This window comes from Coregonus clupeaformis, chromosome 27 (assembly GCF_020615455.1).
Source record: "Coregonus clupeaformis isolate EN_2021a chromosome 27, ASM2061545v1, whole genome shotgun sequence".
NCBI classification, from domain to species: domain Eukaryota; kingdom Metazoa; phylum Chordata; class Actinopteri; order Salmoniformes; family Salmonidae; genus Coregonus; species Coregonus clupeaformis.
In genome coordinates this window covers 22,444,809-22,463,744 of record NC_059218.1, presented here as the reverse complement: position 1 = coordinate 22,463,744, position 18,936 = coordinate 22,444,809, and the positions used below count along the sequence as shown (strand labels likewise).

Genomic DNA, 18,936 nt, shown 5'->3' with positions numbered 1-18,936 from the left:
TGGGCGTGTGTGCCTGAGTGTGGTGTATATGCGTGTGTTGTGTGTATGAAATGTGTCAGATGTGGCCTACTGTATATCAATGTTATACATAGCTTTCCCAAATTATTTATACACCCCAGTATATCAATCTCACTAGTCCTAACGGCAGGACATTCATATCTCTCATGTTTAATTTCCTGCTTTCTGAAAGTCATTAATATCAATGCATGTCTGTATTTCATTAGGCGTGGAGCGGGCATGTTGACGTGCTGTTTGACCACTGATAGCCCTGGCGTGTCTGTTGTGAACATCCATCAGAGAGCGATCAGCCTCTCTCCCAGTCTCTGCTGACACCCTCATGACATCTGTAAATACTCATCTAACTGATGCACAGGTTGCTGTGGAACTAATGAGGCTGCTTCATGTGCTGATGCATGAGAAAGTGGGTCTACTCTTTAAATTGCTTTCCTTTACTGTGTCTCCTCTCTCCCTCTCCCCAGAAATCATATTAGTCAAACCAATCTTATTTAAAACATGCCCTTTCTTTAATTTACCCCTGATGCTTGTTTTCTGCTTGCCATGCTGCTAAAGTTTGCATGTTGGATGGATAGATGAGAGAGAGAGAGAGAGAGAAGGTGGAAATGAGGGGAAGAAAAGGAGAGAGGAGAGAAAAGAAAAGCAGCGAGAGAAGGGCACTGCCTGTCCATGTATAGCGTATGGTACCCCCCCAAAACAAAGGAACAAGTGGGAGCATAAACACACTAGTACACCACAGTCAGAGTACATGTCATATCTGCATAATACAATGTACTTACTAGGTGTTACACAGGATTTAGCTAGTTAAAATGAAGTGTATCTTGAAGGGTACTTACTTGTAATTAATGTGTACTTATATGGTACATTACCCATCCTTACAACCTGGTCCTTATTTTAAGGCTTCCGGAAGAACCATCCAAGTGGGAGGATAAACACACTAGTACACCACAGAGTACATGTAAAATCTGCATAAGTACAAAAAAAAAAAAAGTAATAGAGAGAGAGAGAGAGAGAAAATGGGATGCATATGCATAGAGCTGGGAGCTGTCAGTAACCTCCTCAGCCCCATAGGCAGTGGCGTCGGCTGTAGCTGGCCTTTATCTGGGCTCGTCTGGAGCTCCACACTGAACACAGCCCAGTTATTGCTGCAACTCCCTGATAAGATCAAAGGAGAAGCCGGGCCGAGTCGGGAGATGTGTGCCGCCCTCTCTCCCTTTGGTCCGAGCGCGGTTTGTCATGTCATTATCCACCATAATGTCTGAACTTTCTCGGCGCGTTAGAAGTCCTTCACGGTTTTCAGGGGTGCAACGAGGATAATCTGCTCCTCTGTTTTTTTAATTATTATTTTTTTATCTGAGAAATTCTCCCAGCTACCATGTTTCTTCCCAGTGATTTTTCACTCTTTTTTTATTCTGTTTTATCTTGGAACAATTTTCCTCAATGTTGTTCTATTGGAAAAAATTTCCTCAATGTTGTTCTATTGGAACAATTTTCCTCAATGTCGTTCTATTGTATCTCGTCTTTACTATTTTTAATTTTTAATTTAAAGACACTGATTAATTTGTGTAACAGCTGGGCAATTTGTCATGATGGATAAAGGTAGGGAGAGCTGCTTAGACACATCAGTGCAATTTCCTTTGACAAGGCAGAGAATAAAATAAAATAAAATAAAATGGACATGCATTAGAATGGAGAACAAGAGAAGGTTAGAGTGACTGGGCTCCTATCCAGCCTGCCAGCCTTATCCATGGGTAACAGCACAGATCAAAATGAGAGTGGGCAGCTCTGGTCTGAATACTCTTTAAAGCGGCAATCAGCAGTAGAAACAATAACAAACCTGTTTCGGTAAAAAGCTGAGGGTAGGGCTGGAGAAATTTTACCACTCTCAAATTCATTGACAGAGCTATGGATGCAAGGACTGACCATCCATGATATCAAAATTATAGTTTTAACCATGTTTAGAGGCTATATGGTGTTTACATTTACTTTGTTTACAAACATTGGAGGAAAACAAGGTTATATTTTGGGTTCTGATGGATAAGTTATATTCTTCAAGAATCAATGGGTACATATCATTAATTTATAAGTCCAAAAATGGATGTAGCAACTTCTGATTGCCCCTTTAAAACCACAGGTGTGGAGGAAATTACATAATAGACTGAACCACCTTTTTCCACCTTTGGAAGTCAGCATTCAATTCCTGTTGTTGTAGGATGTAAAACATGTCTTGGGTTTAAGTAGTTTTCCTGGCTTGTTGTGAACCACTTATTATATCCACAATGTGTTCCTTGAAGATTCATTCAAAGTTTATCCTACATCTTTATTGTTTTAAACAGCCGACATGCCATCTGTTTTCTTTGTGTTAAATTTGTATGCTGCAAATCACATACATTTTCTCGTAGCCTAGCAAACAGCAGGCTGTGAGCCTTGGCTTTATTCAGAGCCAACTCTCCTATTGTGAACTGTAAACTCTTTCTGTATGTAAGACTTCGGGAACTCTTGTTCAATACCCATGGTATGAAATCTGAATTTGGATCAGAATGGACCTGGATCAATCCATGTACAATGCAGTACATACACATAGCCGAGTATGCTAGTCCAGTGACATCACATTAAAGACATGTCACCCTATTTCTTGTATAGTGCACTACTTTTGACCAGGGCCATTTAGGATGCCACATAGTAATCAGGCCTATTTAATGTTGTTGTCTGACCTCTAACCTCTCTCTCCTCCAGGGTGAAGTTGAAGGATGGTGTTGCATTCCTGGGGGCGCGGGCCAGTAACCCAGTCCTGTGGACGGTGAGTCAGGACGTGAGGAGCGAGGGGCACAGAGTAGTCACTCTCCACTGTCACCGCAATGAGAACACCTTCGGTCAGAGGTCAGTGGCTCCTGGTTATTGTTAGATTAACACCTATTAATTGGGATTCAACGTTCTGTAATAGCACATATGATGGATTATTGGTAGGACCAGGAGTTTTTCCTGATCAGACCATGTGGTCTGGAAAAACTCAGGGCCCTAATTATGTATTATGGGCTACGCAAATGTCCTGGTGTGCTGCTCACTCAGCAGGCTCAGTTCAACGATGTTCATGAATAATAATACTGTTGTTACAGCCCCCCCCTCCCCACCCCCCAAAGGGAGCACTCATTAACGATAACAATTTCACAACTGAGCCACTGAACTTCAGAGCTAAACTTTAGTGCACTTGGCTCCCTTTGGACTCAATTTCCATTCATACAGTGGGCTTCTTCCGAAACAATTTAGCTTGAGTGTCTTACTCAAGGGCCCAACATGTGGGACTGGAAGAAGCATGGGACTGTTTGATGGTAGAACAAAGAATACTACTATGACAGGCTGTTTTTAATCAAGCTGTGTGGGTTGAAACTGTTGATCTTAGCCAATCAGATGTATTTGTTATGCAGTTTCTACTTGGTGCACTCTCAAGCCATTTGATCTAATCTCAATTAAACCATGAACAGGGATGTGTTACCTCTAAGACCCATCATAGACTCAAACTCTCAGCACTACTTACTCACAATCCACCAGTCCAACGTCTAATGCTATAACTACTTTTCCACACACAGGCCATTATGCCCATCTCTCTGACACCGCCTCCACACTTATGTGTCTCATATTACCATCCCGCTGTCCCCATAGGAGAACCTTTTTTGGGTCCAGGTAGAACACTTTTTGGTTCCAGGTAGAACTATTTTGGGTTCCATGTAGAACCCTCTGTGGAAAGGGTTCTACATGCAACCCAAAAGGGTTTTACATGGAACCCTTTTCGGTTCTCGATAGCACCTTTTTTTCTAAGAGTGTACAATTCATTGTGGCAAAGCTTTCTTGTGCTCGAGGAGAGGAAACATATGGACATAAACAAAGCTTGCCTCCTTGCCTGTGGACCTCTGTACAAGTTATATTCAAATACTGCACTGTTAATAGATTGTTTTTTCCCTCTCCTCATTGAAAGCACATTGTGCGGGGAGATGTCTAAAGAAGATATATATTATTTTGTTGTTTTTACTGTGTCTTCTAAATTGAATTTCCTGTCGAGCGACATAAGTTATTCGGTTTGGGAGCTGCAAATGACTCTTAAGTTAAATCTAATGGGTAAGGAAATGTTTAGACCTAAAGCACTGTTAGACTTCGTATAATTATTACGGTTTCCATAGTTCGCCCCAGAATTCATCAGGTAACCTGTACCCCTAAAATGAGGTAATTTACCTAGGCAAAGCAGAGGTCATTAAAATACCATGATTTATAACTTAGTCACCGTGTAACAGGAGGTACTGTACTGTATATGATGCAGGTTCCCAGTCGGGACACAGTCTCTCCAACGAGTTGCTGTATTTCAGGTCTAATTTCTGTGTTTTCTCCCACTCTGACACTAAGGATATCCCTAAGAAACCACAGTTTTTCCTTACTTGTGCTGTAGATTACCAGATTGCTCTGCTACCGTACTCCCATGGTTGGTGTTAGAGGCAGTATGGTGGTTATTGGGTTCTATGGTCAGTGGGAGTAAGGTTGTGCCGACGTGTGTGTTTTTGTTTTACTATACTTGTGAGTACCAGAAGTCAGTAAACCAAGGATAATTCGGACACGTGAGAACAGTTGGCCGGTCCTAAAAAGGAAATAGGCTATTTTAGGAATAGGGGTAGAATTAGGGTTAGAATTAGGGTTAGGTTTAGGGTTAGGGATTAGGGGTTAAGCTTATGGTTAAGTTTAGGGTTAGGGGCAAGGGAAAATTTGATTTTGAATGGGAATCAATTGTCCCCCAAACGTGTAATACACAGCTGTGTGTCTGTCTGTGTGTGTGTGTGTGTGTGTGTGTGTGTGTGTGTGTGTGTGTGTGTGTGTGTGAGAGAGAGAGAGAAAGAGAGAGGGAGAAACAAAAAGGAGAGAAATAGAAAGAATAGAAAGAGTAGGCCTAATGCACCTTTCAGGGCTATGGACAGCGTACCAAACGTTTACTGCTTTATCATAACTGGACATGTTTATGGAGCGATAAACATCGACCTACAATACCGGTCAAAAGTTTTAGAACACCTACTCATTCCAGGGTTTCTCTTTATCATGTAGTAACCAAAAAAGTGTTATACAAATGAAAATATATTATTCAAATAGCCACCCTTTGCCTTGATGACAGCTTTGCACACTCCTGGCATTCTCTCAACCAGCTTCATGAGGTAGTCACCTGGAATGCATTTTAATTAACAGGTGTGCATTGTTAATTTGTGGAATGTCTTTCCTTCTTAATGCATTTGAGCCAATCAGTTGTGTTGTGACAATGTAGGGGGTATACAGAAATTAGCCCTATTTGGTAAAAGACCAAGTCCATATTACGTCAAGAACAGCTCAAATAAGCAAAGAGAAACGACAGTCCATCTTTACTTTAAGACATGAAGGTCAGTCAATACGGAACATTTCAATAACTTTTAAAGTTTCTTCAAGTGCAGTCGCAAAAACCATCAAGCGCTATGATGAAACTGGCTCTCATGAGGACCACCACAGGAATGGAAGACCCAGAGCTACCTTTGCTGCAGAGGATAAGTTCATTAGAGTTACCAGCCTCAGAAATTGCAGCCCAAATAAATGCTTCACAGAGTTCAAGTAACAGACACATCTCAACATCAACTGTTCAGAGGGGACTGTGTGAATCAGGCCTTCATGGTCGAATTGCTGCAAAGAAACCACTACTAAAGGACACCAATAAGAAGAAGAGACTTGCTTGGGCCAAGAAACACGACCAATGGACATTAGACCAGTGGAAAGTTGTCCTTTGGTCTGGAGTCCAATTTTGAGATTTTGGTTCCAACCGCTGTGTCTTTATGAGACGCTGTGTGGTTGAACGGATGATCTCTGCATCTGTATTTCCCATCGTAAAGCATGGAGGAGGAGGTGTTATGGTGTTGGGTGCTTTGCTGTTGACACTGTCTGTGATTTATTTATAATTCAAGGCACACTTAACCAGCATGGCTACCACAGCATTTTGCAGCGATACGCCATCCCATCTGGTTTGGGCTTAGTGGGACTATCATTTGTTTTTCAACAGGACAATGACCCAACACACCTCCAGGCTGCGTAAGGGCTATTTTACCAAGGCGGCGAGTGATGGAGTGCTGCATCAGATGACCCGGCCTCCAAAATTCCCCGACCTCAACCAAATTGCGATGGTTTGGGATGAGTTGGATCGCAGAGTGAAGGAAAAGCAGCCAACCAGTGCTCACCATATGTGGGAACTCCTTCAAGAGTGTTGGAAAAGCATTCCAGGTGAAGCTGGTTGAGAGAATGCCAAGAGTGTGCAAAGCTGTCATCAAGGCAAAGGGTTGCTATTTGAAGAATGACAATGCCCCCTTGCACACCCCTTTAAATTTGTGGATTTGGCTATTTCAGCCACACCCATTGCTGACAGGTGTTTAAAATCGAGGACACTGTCACGACTTCCGCCGAGGCTGCCTCCCCTCCTTGTTCGGGCAGGTTTCGGCGTTCGTTGTCACCGGCTTACTAGCTACTGCCGATCCCATTCTCATCACTCCACTTGTCATGTCTTGTCTTGTCAATCACACACACCTGGTGCTCATTCCCCTAATTAGTATGTGTATAAGTGTTCCCTCTGTTCCCCTTGTCTTTGTGAGTGATTGTTTCATTGTGAGAGCGAGTAGCTCGGTTGAGCTACTCTTCCATTTGTTATTGCCAAGGTGGAATATTTCCCTTGTGATAGTTTCATTTTGACGCTTGGTGCGTTTTATTTATGTAAACGGAATAAACTCTGAACTTCGGTGTTTTACCTCCTGCGCCTGACTCCTTCATTCACACCTCATCACACACACAGCCATGCAATCTCCATTGAAAAACATTGGTAGTAGAATGACCTGACTAAAGAGCTCAGTGACTTTCAACATGGCACCGTCATAGTATATCACCTTTCCAACAAGTCAGTTGGTCACATTTCTGCCCTACTAGAGCTGCCCCGGTCAACTTTTAGTGCTGTTATTGTGAAGTGGAAACCTTTAGGAGTAACAACGGTTCAGCCGCGAAGTGGTAGGCCACACAAACTCACAGAACGGGACCGCTGAGTGCTGAAGCGCGTAGCGCGTACAAATTGTCTGTCCTCGGTTGCATCACACTATTTTTCATGGTTCTGGCTAGGCCCCTTAGTTCCAGTGAAGGGAAATCTAAACTCTACAGCATACAATTACATTCTAGAGGATTCTGTGCTTCCAACTTTGTGGCAACAGTTTGGGGAAGGCCCTCTCCTGTTTGAGCATGACAGTGCCCCCATGCACAAAGCGAGGTCCATACAGAAATGGTTTGTCGAAATTGGTGTGGAAGAACATGACTGGCCTGCACGGAGCCCTGACCTCAATCCCATCGAACACCTTTGGGATGAATTGGAACGCCAGGCCTAATCGCCCAACATCAGTGCCCAACCTCACTAATGCTCTTGTGGCTGAATGGAAGCAAGTCCCCTCAGCAATGTTCCAACATCTAGTGGAAAGCCTTCCCAGAAGAGTAGAGGCTGTTATAGCAACAAAAGGGGGACCAACTCCATATTAATGCCAATGGTTTTGGAATGAGATGTTCAACGAGCAGGTTTCCACATACTTTTACTTGTGCTGTAGAGATTTCCCCCATTAATTATCAAAGTGACCATATCATCTCTGTCTCCATCAGCGGAGATTAGTTTACTATCACAGAGGAGAAAAAGGACCAGAATATTCCAGTCTTTTGCTACTGTAAATTTCCTTTTTCGCTCAGTGTCTCTGTGGTCCCCAAAACGCTCTTTTACAGCTATCGTTTTGTTTACTGTATTTTCCCTAAAAGTCTCTCTCTCAACACCCCATCCACCTTGTCTTGTTCTCTCTTATTTTTCTCTCTTTTTCTCCTGTTCTATTTCGTTCTTCTCCGTGGTGTTTTTTCATATTCCTCTCGAACGGTGTGTGAAATGAAAGGATCAGTTCCTCCAGGAGGAAGCTACTGTGCCTTCACACAATCCTCTATCAATCACAGGCCTACCCTCATCACACAACCAGTCAAACCACAAAGAGCAGCCAAGGAAAATACAGTTATTTCAGGAATATATAAATATTAAAGAGTGTATAAGCCTACAGATGTACAGCTCCCTTCTCCTACTAAAATGACATAATTTGCGGATTATTTGATTCTTATAACCAATTGATTATTAGATGTGAAGTACATTGAAGTGTAAGAATGTCCAACGGATTTTGCCACAATGTGCAATTGATTAGTATATCTGTGATTCGTTAAGCGGAGTGCATTCATTATTTCTTCAGAGATGTCCTTATCATTTAATATAAAACACATGATTTTCTCCTCTTGTTATAGTACTCACAGAACCCACACAGCCCCACAGTCAGACTATCCATTCAACAGTGTGATGTGCATTACATCGAACACCACCGTCAATATACTATCATATGCCTAGACACATTCAGTGCTTTCTCTCTATTGATTCTTTATGCTGTGAGAGGGCTTGAAGTGAGATCCTCACAGGGCTCTGTAGGCTGTGTCTAATCCTGGACTCAATGGGCATGCCTAATCTCTCAGCTGGCTCTAACAGCTCGCAAAGCCCCATCAGAGTCTCATTTTAACACCATGTATGATACTCTCACTTTCTTTTTCTCTTTCTTCTCCTCATTGACGATTGGCAAGATGGATTTGATTGTGCTGTCTTGTCTTTTCATTTGTTGTTCTGTTCCCATGACGACTACCTTTGATGTCACCTTTTTTTTTTTTTTTACATGATTTTGGTTTTGACTAAAGACAGGTTTGACCTCTCCTACTGTTTTTTTGATTTTCTCTCTCTCTTCACCCACTTCTCTTTTTTCCCTCCCTTGCCATTTTCCCGCTTTCTGTCTCTCTCTCTCCCGCAGTCGATCCATCTCTGAATGTCTCATTAGCTTGTGGGACCAGACGAAATTTGCCATGTAATCACCTGTGCCTACCCCATTTCTTATATTTCTCATAGGGCCCTATACTCTCTTAAAGAAACAGAGCACATCTCATCAATCCTTTATCCCTATGTGTACATTTCTTATATTTTCGGTGAGTTCCCTATATGCTCTCTTAAAGAAACAGAGCACACCACTGCAGTCTTTTAGTCCTATTTGTATAGCATCATTTATTTTCTTCCTATGATTCATTCCCCATCGGCCCCCAACATCTGCTGAGCATCAAACTCACATTTCCATGGTCTGCATACATTATCATATCTCTCTGGTTTTTGGCTAGTGTTGGGTTTGGATAGACTAACAACTTCAATAGACCGCTTTCAGATATAGCCTCAATGCCGGGCAAATCTGTAGAATACCTGAGGATGTTGTAGCCTAGTGAATGAAGAATGTGTCACACACACACAACCCCACACATCAGAAGTGTATCCTGTGGGAATTCTATACTGTCTATAGGAAACTGAGAAAGCCCAATCCTATAGAGCATTCTCAGTCTCTGTCATTCTCAGTCAAGTCCTAGCCTCAGCATTCACATTAACTACAGCTATTCATTCTGTTTTTACATGCACCGTCACAAACAATATTAGCATGTCCACCTGGTTACTCTGAATACCCCCTCCCCCACACACACTCCCTCCCTGTTGGTGCAGTCCATTAAACAGGGCTGTCTGGACAGGGTTAATGAGGCTGCTGACCCCTGGGTGACCACGTGCTGACCTGGACTCTTACCACTGCTTCTCCACCTCATTAATCTGCCAAGGACGCAGGACCCACCTCCACATCTCCCTGCCGGAGAGAGAGAGATAGAGGGAGGGGGAGGGGGAGAGAGGGGAAAGGGATGGAGAGCGAGGAGGGACAGAAAGAGAGCGAGAGAGAAAGGAGGGGAAAAAGGAAGGGAAGAATATAGAGGGGAGGGAATGTTGAGGGGGAAAGAGAAGGAAGGAGAGAGGGAGAGAAAGGGAGAGATACACTACATGACCAAAAGTATATGGACACCTACTCGTCGAACATCTCATTCCAAAATCATGGGCATTAAAAAGGAGTTTGTCCCCCCTTTGCTGCTATACCAGCCTCCACTCTTCTGGAAAGGCTTTCCACTAGATGTTGGAACATTGGTGCTGGGACTTGCTTACATTCAGCCACAAGAGTGGCGCAGTGGTCTAAGGCACTGCATCGCAGTGCTAGCTGTGCCACTAGAGATCCTGGTTCGAATCCAGGCTCTGCTGTAGCCGGCCGCAACCGGGAGATCAATGGGGCGGCGCACAAGTCGTCCAGGGTAGGGGAGGGAATGGCCGGCAGGGAGGTAGCTCAGTTGGTAGAGCATGGCGTTTGCAATGCCAGGGTTGTGGGTTCGATTCCCATGGGGTATGAAAAAATTAATAAAAAATGAAAAATGTATGCACTAACTGTAAGTCGCTCTGGATAAGAGCGTCTGCTAAATGACGTAAATGTAAGAGCATTAGTGAGGTCGGGCACTGATGTTGGGCGATTAGGCCTGGCTCGCATTCCAATTCATCCCAAAGGTGTTCGATGGGGTTGAGGTCAGGGTTTTGTGCAGGCCACTCAAGTTCTTCAACACCGATCTTCACAAACCATTTCTGTATGGACCTCGCTTTGTGCATGGGGGCATTGCCATGCTGAAACAAGAAAGGGCCTTCCCCAAACAGTTGCCACAAAGTTGGAAGCACAAAATCTTCTTGAATGACATTGTATGCTGTAGCTTTAAGATTTCCCTTCATTGGAATTAAGCCCAAACCATGAAAAACAGCCCCAGACCATTATTCCTCCTCCACCAAACTGTACAGTTGGCACTGCATTGGGGCAGGTAGCATTCTCCTGGCATCCGCCAAACCCAGATTCATCCTTCGGACTGCCAGATGGTGAAGCATAATTCATCACTCCAGAGAACGCTTTTCCACTGCTCCAGAGTCCAATGGCGGCGAGCTTTACACCACTCCAGCCGACACTTGGCATTGCGCATGGTGATCTTAGACTTGTGTGCGGCTGCTCGGCCAACGAAACCCATTTCATGACACTCCCGACAAACAGTTATTGTGCTGACGTTGCTTCCAGAGGCAGTTTGGAACTTGGTAGTGAGTGTTGCATCCGAGGTCAGACGATTTTTACGCTCTACATGCTTCAGCACTCGCCGGTCCCGTTCTGTGAGCTTGTGTGGCCTACCACTTCTCGGCTGTTATTGTTTCAACTTCACAGTAACTGCACTTACAGTTGACCGGGGCAGCTCTACAGGGCACAAATTTGATGAACTGACTTATTAGAAAGGTGCCATGTTGAATGTCACTGAGTTCTTCAGTAAGGCCATTCATTCTACATTAATTCTAGTCATTTAGCAGAAGCTCTTATCCAGAGCGACTTACAGTAGAGAGTGCATTCATTTTCATATTTGTTCATGCTGGTCCCCGTGTGAATCAAACTCACAACCCTGGCATTGCAAGTGCCATGCTCTACCAACTCAGCCACACGGGACCTTTCTACTGCCAATGTTTGTCTATGGAGATTGCATTTCTCTGTGCTCAATTTTATACACCTGTCAGCAACGGGTGTGGCTGAAATAGCCGAATCCACTCATTTGAAGGGGTGTCCACATACTTTGTATATATAGTGTAGCTCATCACAGCGTCACTAGCATGCTGTGAATTAAGTATTTTAAGAAGTTACCCGGTGTGTTTCTCAGAAACAAGTCCATACATTCACTTGATTCTTTAATTTCTTCTTCCTTTTGCTTTTTAGCATAAGTTACTGGACAGGGTGGGCAATGTTTTTAGAAGTTTCTTTCTCAGCTTCTTCTCACCTTCATATGCAAATGTTCCTAGAGTGTCCCTGGCGTATTTATGAGCAATAGAGAAACAGAGAAATCCATAATTCAGATTTCTGCAGATAGAAGACTCCCTTGCTGTAATCTGCATTGAGAAGAGCTAAATGACTGATTACGTAGCCTTCCTCCAAGGAGGAAACATCTTCCTGAGATAGTATGGAGTGTATCTTCACAAGTTAATCAGCACTATGCTGCTGTATTTAATGAAGTGTTGAAGATCCAGAGCTGGGTGAGGGTATGTATGATATGGAGATTCGGAAGGCCAAACAAAGTTTCCCAAGGCCAGCTGGAGTTCCTAATCACACAGGACCAGCCCCCTGCTTCCTGTACCGTCATCTCCAACATTTCTGTGGGGAATCTCCCCAGCAGCGCTAGTGGTGCTCCTTCTGATAAACAGAGATTGTGAAGCTTCTGAACTGAAACTTGCCAAGGGTCTCTGACAGAGTGAGTCAAGAGAATGAATGTCTACCAGGGTTTAAGTGGCGACCTGCTGTGCTTCTGCTGTCACCAACTACTTAAACAGCAATCTTACTGCCAGCTGAGCAAAGACCCGGTCTGCATCTTAAGTATTTTGGTATTGTTGTGAAAGCAGCAGCTACTCTTCCTGGGGTCCACACAAACGATGACATTTAAAAACGGCACACATAGCTTACATATCAATACATACACACAAAATATCTAGGTCAAATAGGGGAGAGGCATTGTGTGGTGAGGTGTTGCTTTATCTGTTTTTTGAAACCAGGTTTGCTGTTCATTTGAGCAATATGAAAAGGAAAGAAGTTCCATGCAATAATGGAAGGGCGGCAGGTAGCTTAGTGGTTAAGCGCGTTGTGCCAGTAACCGAAAGGTTGCTGGTTCTAATCCCTGAGCCGACTAGGTGAAAAATATGTTGATGTGCCCTTGAGCAAGGCACTTAACCCTAATTGCTCCTGTAAGTCACTCTGGATAAGAGCGTCTGCTAAATGACAAAAATATATAAATTAAGAATATATATATAAATAAAAATATATAAATAATAATGGCTCTATATAATACTGCTTTCTTGAATTTGTTCTGGATTTGGGGACTGTGAAAAGGCCCCTGGTGGCATGTGTGTGTCAGAGCTGTACTTACAACTTTTTAGCTACTTTGCAACCACTTAGCATGTTAGCTAACCCTTCCTCTAACCCTAACCCTAACCCTTTAACCTAACTGCTAAACTTATCCCTAACCTTAATCCTAACCCCTAACCCTAACCCCTAGCCTAGCTAACGTTAGCCAGCTAGCTAACTTTAGCCACCTAGCTAGAATTCGTAACATATCAAACGTTTGCAAATTCGTAACATATAAAATGAATGCGTGATGGACATCCACAAATTAATACATACCATACGAAACATAACATATCATACTAAATGGAGTGTCTTGGATTTATGTACAGAATAATGTGAAATGCTCTGAGACCAGGTTGGGTGAGAAGGCAGGGGATATTCTGAGTGGGAAGTGGCAGTATCACAGAGGGAGATTAAATGCATTTTATTACATTAACTATGGACGGCCATTTTGAGGATTTCCATCAATGATGACAGGTCCCCATAAAATAATCAATGTTTTTTATTTTGATCCCATCAGCTTAAGTCATCTGCGTTATGGGGCCTTTATGATTAACTGACTACTGGTCATTAACATCTCTGCATCCATTCGCCCAGCTGACGCACAGCACTTCCAGTCGTCATTGGAATCAGATTGCATTGAGAGACGTTTGATTTAGCTCTAATTCACAGCAGTAAATGTGGCTCCAATGGCCTTGTGGTTAAAGGCTTGCCTTGTCATTGATTGGCTGTTTTCTTTGGCGGTGTGCGTTGAGCTTGGCGCAGTGGCCTCAACAGTGAAAGGCTGATTGTCTCCTTATAAACTGAAAAGGGCTGGATATCGAACCCCTCTCCAATTGTTCTGTCAATGAGGATCGCCTCGGATGACTCTACAACACAGCGATCACAGCTATATCCAGATATTGTTGGGTAATCTGCAGAATGGATGTAAATACCAACACATTTATAAACTGTGAATGCAGTAAATGGAAATTAAAGGGGGGAAACGTCCTTTATTGAACTTTCCTGTGTATGTTTTTGGCTATAGCTATGGCTAATTTGACGCAGGTTGACGTTTATTGGGATTAATCTTGTCTTGACGGCAGAGCTGAGCGATTTCCACTAGAAGGGCCAAATGCAAAATTAAAAATTGGCTAGATATCGTAAAAATTTATGAAAACAAAAATGAGTTCTTTGGTCTTAATTTAAGGTTAGGGTTAGGCATAAGGTTAGCAGTGTGGTTAAGGTTAAGGTTAGGGTTAGGTTTAAAATCAGATTTTATGACATTGTGGCTGTGCCAGCTAGTGACGACCCTGCAGTGCTGCCTCCAGTCATAATTCATCCCAATAAATGCCAACATGCTAATTTGACACCGCACAGATCCAAAAATACACATGGGGCCTCATATAGAACATACTACTTTCCAGCATTATGTGCCCATTCCTCATGGCACATTGGGAATAATGAATTTCTGCTCCTGCTAATCTAATGCACTGGGGGGGAGGGCGGGAGGGTTCCCATACCAGGAACACCACACTGACTGTCTACTCTAGCTGCTCTTGTGAGGAGAGAGAGAAAAAAACTGAATAGAAGAGGAGAGGAGGAGAAAGAGAAGGGGAGCTGTCACAATGCGCAGGAGGAGGATTGCTTTCTATAGCATGGCCCGGGGCCGGTATTACCATATCATGAGAACAATCCATCAAATTGGGTTAAATTGTACATGCCGTTTCAGGGCTATGTATACAGCAGTAATGAGATCATGGATACGATGGAGAGTAGGATGATGCTTCCAGTGCCCACCAGCGCGTGCCCACATTACGGTTTGATTGTGTGTTAGCATGGTACAGAGAGCAGAACAGACTCATCCCTATACTCATACACTTCATTTATCCATCCAGAGCTCGCTGTGGTACACCCAACCGGCTCACTCTTTCATCCGCTCCGCCGTTAGCTGGGGGGAGAAACAGCATCTCGCTAGAATATCTGACATTAAAGACTGCTTGTCTGGCATTTCCACCCGTTCTCCCTGTCTCTCACTAGACATGTACAGCAGCAGACAGTATGTAAATGTCTTGTCTAAAACAATCTCAGGCTTTCTTACCCTCGTGTTCATGGCACTTTAATCCGACTGCTCCACAATAGGCCCACAGAGAGAAGTCTCACAGTCTTACATCTGGAGACAGATGGCTGCTATGTTGGATAAGAATGACATACACTATATAACACAATACAATACCTGTGGGTTTTGAGAGAACTGTATTCGCTCACAATGTGCAGTAATGTCACGTGCGACATGATGCAGGTTTATGCGACATCTGGGACATCATGCACTCTCTGGAGTCTTGTATTGTTGATGGCTTGTAATTGTTGTGTAGCCTATGTACTACAGTCAATTAATTGTTATAATGCTGTACAAATGTCACTGTTAGACGTCCCTGCATGAATTCTACAGCGTCCTTGCGGGTTATTATGTATTTTTATTTATATTGCAGAGTTTCTGACTTCGTGAAAAAACTGTGATTGACGACAGCCCTGGATGTACAGTACCAGTAAAAGGTTTGGACACACCTACTCATTCCAGGGTTTTTCTTTATTTTTACTATTTTCAACATTGTAGAATAATAGCAAAGACATCAAAACTATGAAATAACACATAGGGAATCATGTAGTAACCAAAAAAGTGTTAAACAAATGAGAATATACACTGCTCAAAAAAATAAAGGGAACACTAAAATAACACATCCTAGATCTGAATGAATGAAATAATCTTATTAAATACTTTTTTCTTTACATAGTTGAATGTGCTGACAACAAAATCACACAAACATTATCAATGGAAATCAAATGTATCAACCCATGGAGTTCTGGATTTGGAGTCACCCTCAAAATTAAAGTGGAAAACCACACTTTAGGCTGATCCAACTTTGATGTAATGTCCTTAAAACAAGAAAAAATGAGGCTCAGTAGTGTGTGTGGCCTCCACGTGCCTGTATGACCTCCCTACAACGCCTGGGCATGCTCCTGATGAGGTGGCGGATGGTCTCCTGAGGGATCTCCTCCCAGACCTGGACTAAAGCATCCGCCAACTCCTGGACAGTCTGTGGTGCAACGTGGCGTTGGTGGATGGAGTGAGACATGATGTCCCAGATGTGCTCAATTGGATTCAGGTCTGGGGAACGGGCGGGCCAGTCCATAGCATCAATGCCTTCCTCTTGCAGGAACTGCTGACACCTCCAGCCACATGAGGTCTAGCATTGTCTTGCATTAGGAGGAACCCAGGGCCAACCGCACCAGCATATGGTCTCACAAGGGGTCTGAGGATCTCATCTCGGTACCTAATGGCAGTCAGGCTACCTCTGGCGAGCACATGGAGGGCTGTGTGGCCCCCCAAAGAAATGCCACCCCACACCATGACTGACCCACCGCCAAACTGGTCGTGCTGGAGGATGTTGCAGGCAGCAGAACATTCTCCACGGCGTCTCCAGACTCTGTCACGTCTGTCACGTGCTCAGTGTGAACCTGCTTTCATCTGTGAAGAGCACAGGGCGCCAGTGGCGAATTTGCCAATCTTGGTGTTCTCTGGCAAATGCCAAACGTCCTGCACGGTGTTGGGCTGTAAGCACAACCCCCACCTGTGGACGTCAGGCCCTCATACCACCCTCATGGAGTCTGTTTCTGACCGTTTGAGCAAACACATGCACATTTGTGGCCTGCTGGAGGTCATTTTGCAGGGCTCTGGCAGTGCTCCTCCTGCTCCTCCTTGCACAAAGGCGGAGGTAGCAGTCCTGCTGCTGGGTTGTTGCCCTCCTACGGCCTCCTCCACGTCTCCTGATGTACTGGCCTGTCTCCTGGTAGCGCCTCCATGCTCTGGACACTACGTTGACAGACACAGCAAACCTTCTTGCCACAGCTCGCATTGATGTGCCATCCTGGATGAGCTGCACTACCTGAGCCACTTGTGTGGGTTGTAGACTCTGTCTCATGCTACCACTAGAGTGAAAGCACCGCCAGCATTCAAAAGTGACCAAAACATCAGCCACGAAGCATAGGAACTGAGAAGTGGTCTGTGGTCACCACCTGCAAAACCAGTCCTTTATTGGGGGTGTCTTGCTAATTGCCTATAATTTCCACCTGTTGTCTATTCCATTTGCACAACAGCATGTGAAATGTATTGTCAATCTGTGTTGCTTCATAAGTGGACAGTTTGATTTCACAGAAGTGTGATTGACTTGGAGTTACATTGTGTTGTTTAAGTGTTCCCTTTATTTTTTTGAGCAGTGTATTTTATATTTCAGATTCTTCAAATAGCCACCCTTTGCCTTGATGACAGCTTTGCACACGCTTGGTATTCTCTCAACCAGCTTCATGAGGGTATTCACCTGGAATGCATTTCAATTAAAAGGTGTTCTTTCATAAAAGTTAATTTGTGGAATTTCTTTCCTTCTTAATGCATTTGAGCCAATCAGTTGTGTTGTGACAAGGTAGGGGGGGTATACAGAACATAGCCCTATTTGGTAAAAGACCAAGTCCATATTATGGCAAGAACAGCTCAAATAAGCAAAGAGAAACGACAGTCCATCATTACTTTAAGACATGAATGTCAGTCAATACGGAACATTTCAAGAACTTTTAAAGTTTCTTCAAGTGCAGTCGCAAAAACCATCAGGCGCTATGATGAAACTGGCTCTCCTGAGGACAACCACAGGTATGGAAGACCCAGAGTTACCTTTGCTGCAGAGGATACGTTCATTAGAGTTACCAGCCTCAGAAATTGCAGCCCAAATAAATCATTCACAGAGTTCAAGTAACAGACACATCTCAACATCAACTGTTCAGAGGGGACTGTGTGAATTAGGCCTTCATGGTCAAATTGCTGCAAAGAAACCACTACTAGGACACCAATAAGAAGAAGAGACCTGCTTGGGCCAAGAAACACGAGCAATGGACATTAGACCGGTGGAAATTTGAGATTTTTGGTTCCAACCACCATGTCTTTGTGAGACGCGGTGTGGGTTAACGGATGATCTCCACATATGTTGTTCCCACCGTAAAGCATAGAGGAGGAGGTGTTACGGTGTGGGGGTGCTTTGCTGGTGACACTGTCTGTGATTTATTTAGAATTCAAGGCACACTTAACCAGCATGGCTACCACAGCATTCTGCAGCGATACACCATCCTATATGGTTTGGGCTATCATTTGTTTTTCAACAGGACAATGACCCAACACACCTCCAGGCTGTGTAAGGGCTATTTTACCAAGAAGGAGAGTGATGGAGTGCTGAATCAGATGACCTGGTCTCCACAATCCCCCGACCTCAACCCAATTGAGATGGTTTGGGATGAGTCGGACGACAGAGTGAAGGAAAAGCAGCCAACAAGTGCTCAGCATATGTGGGAACTCCTTCAAGACTGTTGGAAAAGTTTTCCAGGTGAAGCTGGTTGAGAGAATGCCAAGAGTGTGCAAAGCTGTCATCAAGGCAAAGGGTGGCTATTTGAAGAATCTCAAATATAAAATATATTTTCATCTGTTTAACACTTTTTTGGTTACTTCATAATTCCATATGTGTTATTTCATAGTTTTGATGTGTTCACTATTATTCTACAATGTAGAAAATAGTTTTTAAAAAAATAAAAAAAATTGAATGAGTAGTTGTGTCCAAACCTTTGACTGGTACTGTATGTGTGTGACGTGTATGCTGGCATAGTCTCTCTCTCTCTTGCTTTCTCTCTCTCAATCTCTCTTTCTGTCTCTGTGTTTGTGTGTTTGCGTGTGTTTGCATGCATGTGTGTCCATGTGCTTGTGTGTATGTGTATGTTTGTCCGAATAGGGATATAGTAACCTTATCCCTAGGCTCAATTGCTACAGAGAAAGAGAGACGAGATTAGCGATATAGTAATGTGAAATCCCAGTACCTCCCTGTTCCTGTGTTGGTCGGGGGAGAGAGCTAAGTTGTGTTTAACACTCTTTCATGTGTGTTGGCTGGGGGAGGGAGTTGTGTGTAACACCATGTGCATTGTCTGGGAGACAGAGTTGTGTGTA

At 43.6% G+C, this 18,936-nt stretch overlaps 1 protein-coding gene across 1 annotated transcript in view; it reads left to right on the top strand.

Annotated features, from left to right (window-relative positions):
- si:dkey-112m2.1 (transmembrane protein 132C) overlaps nt 1-18,936 on the top strand; it is a 243,809-nt gene that overhangs the window by 104,481 nt on the left and 120,392 nt on the right. The window contains exon 3 of the mRNA XM_041850784.2: nt 2,752-2,895. Coding sequence (XP_041706718.2) covers nt 2,752-2,895 — 144 coding nt within the window. The remainder of the gene's footprint in view (nt 1-2,751; nt 2,896-18,936) is intronic.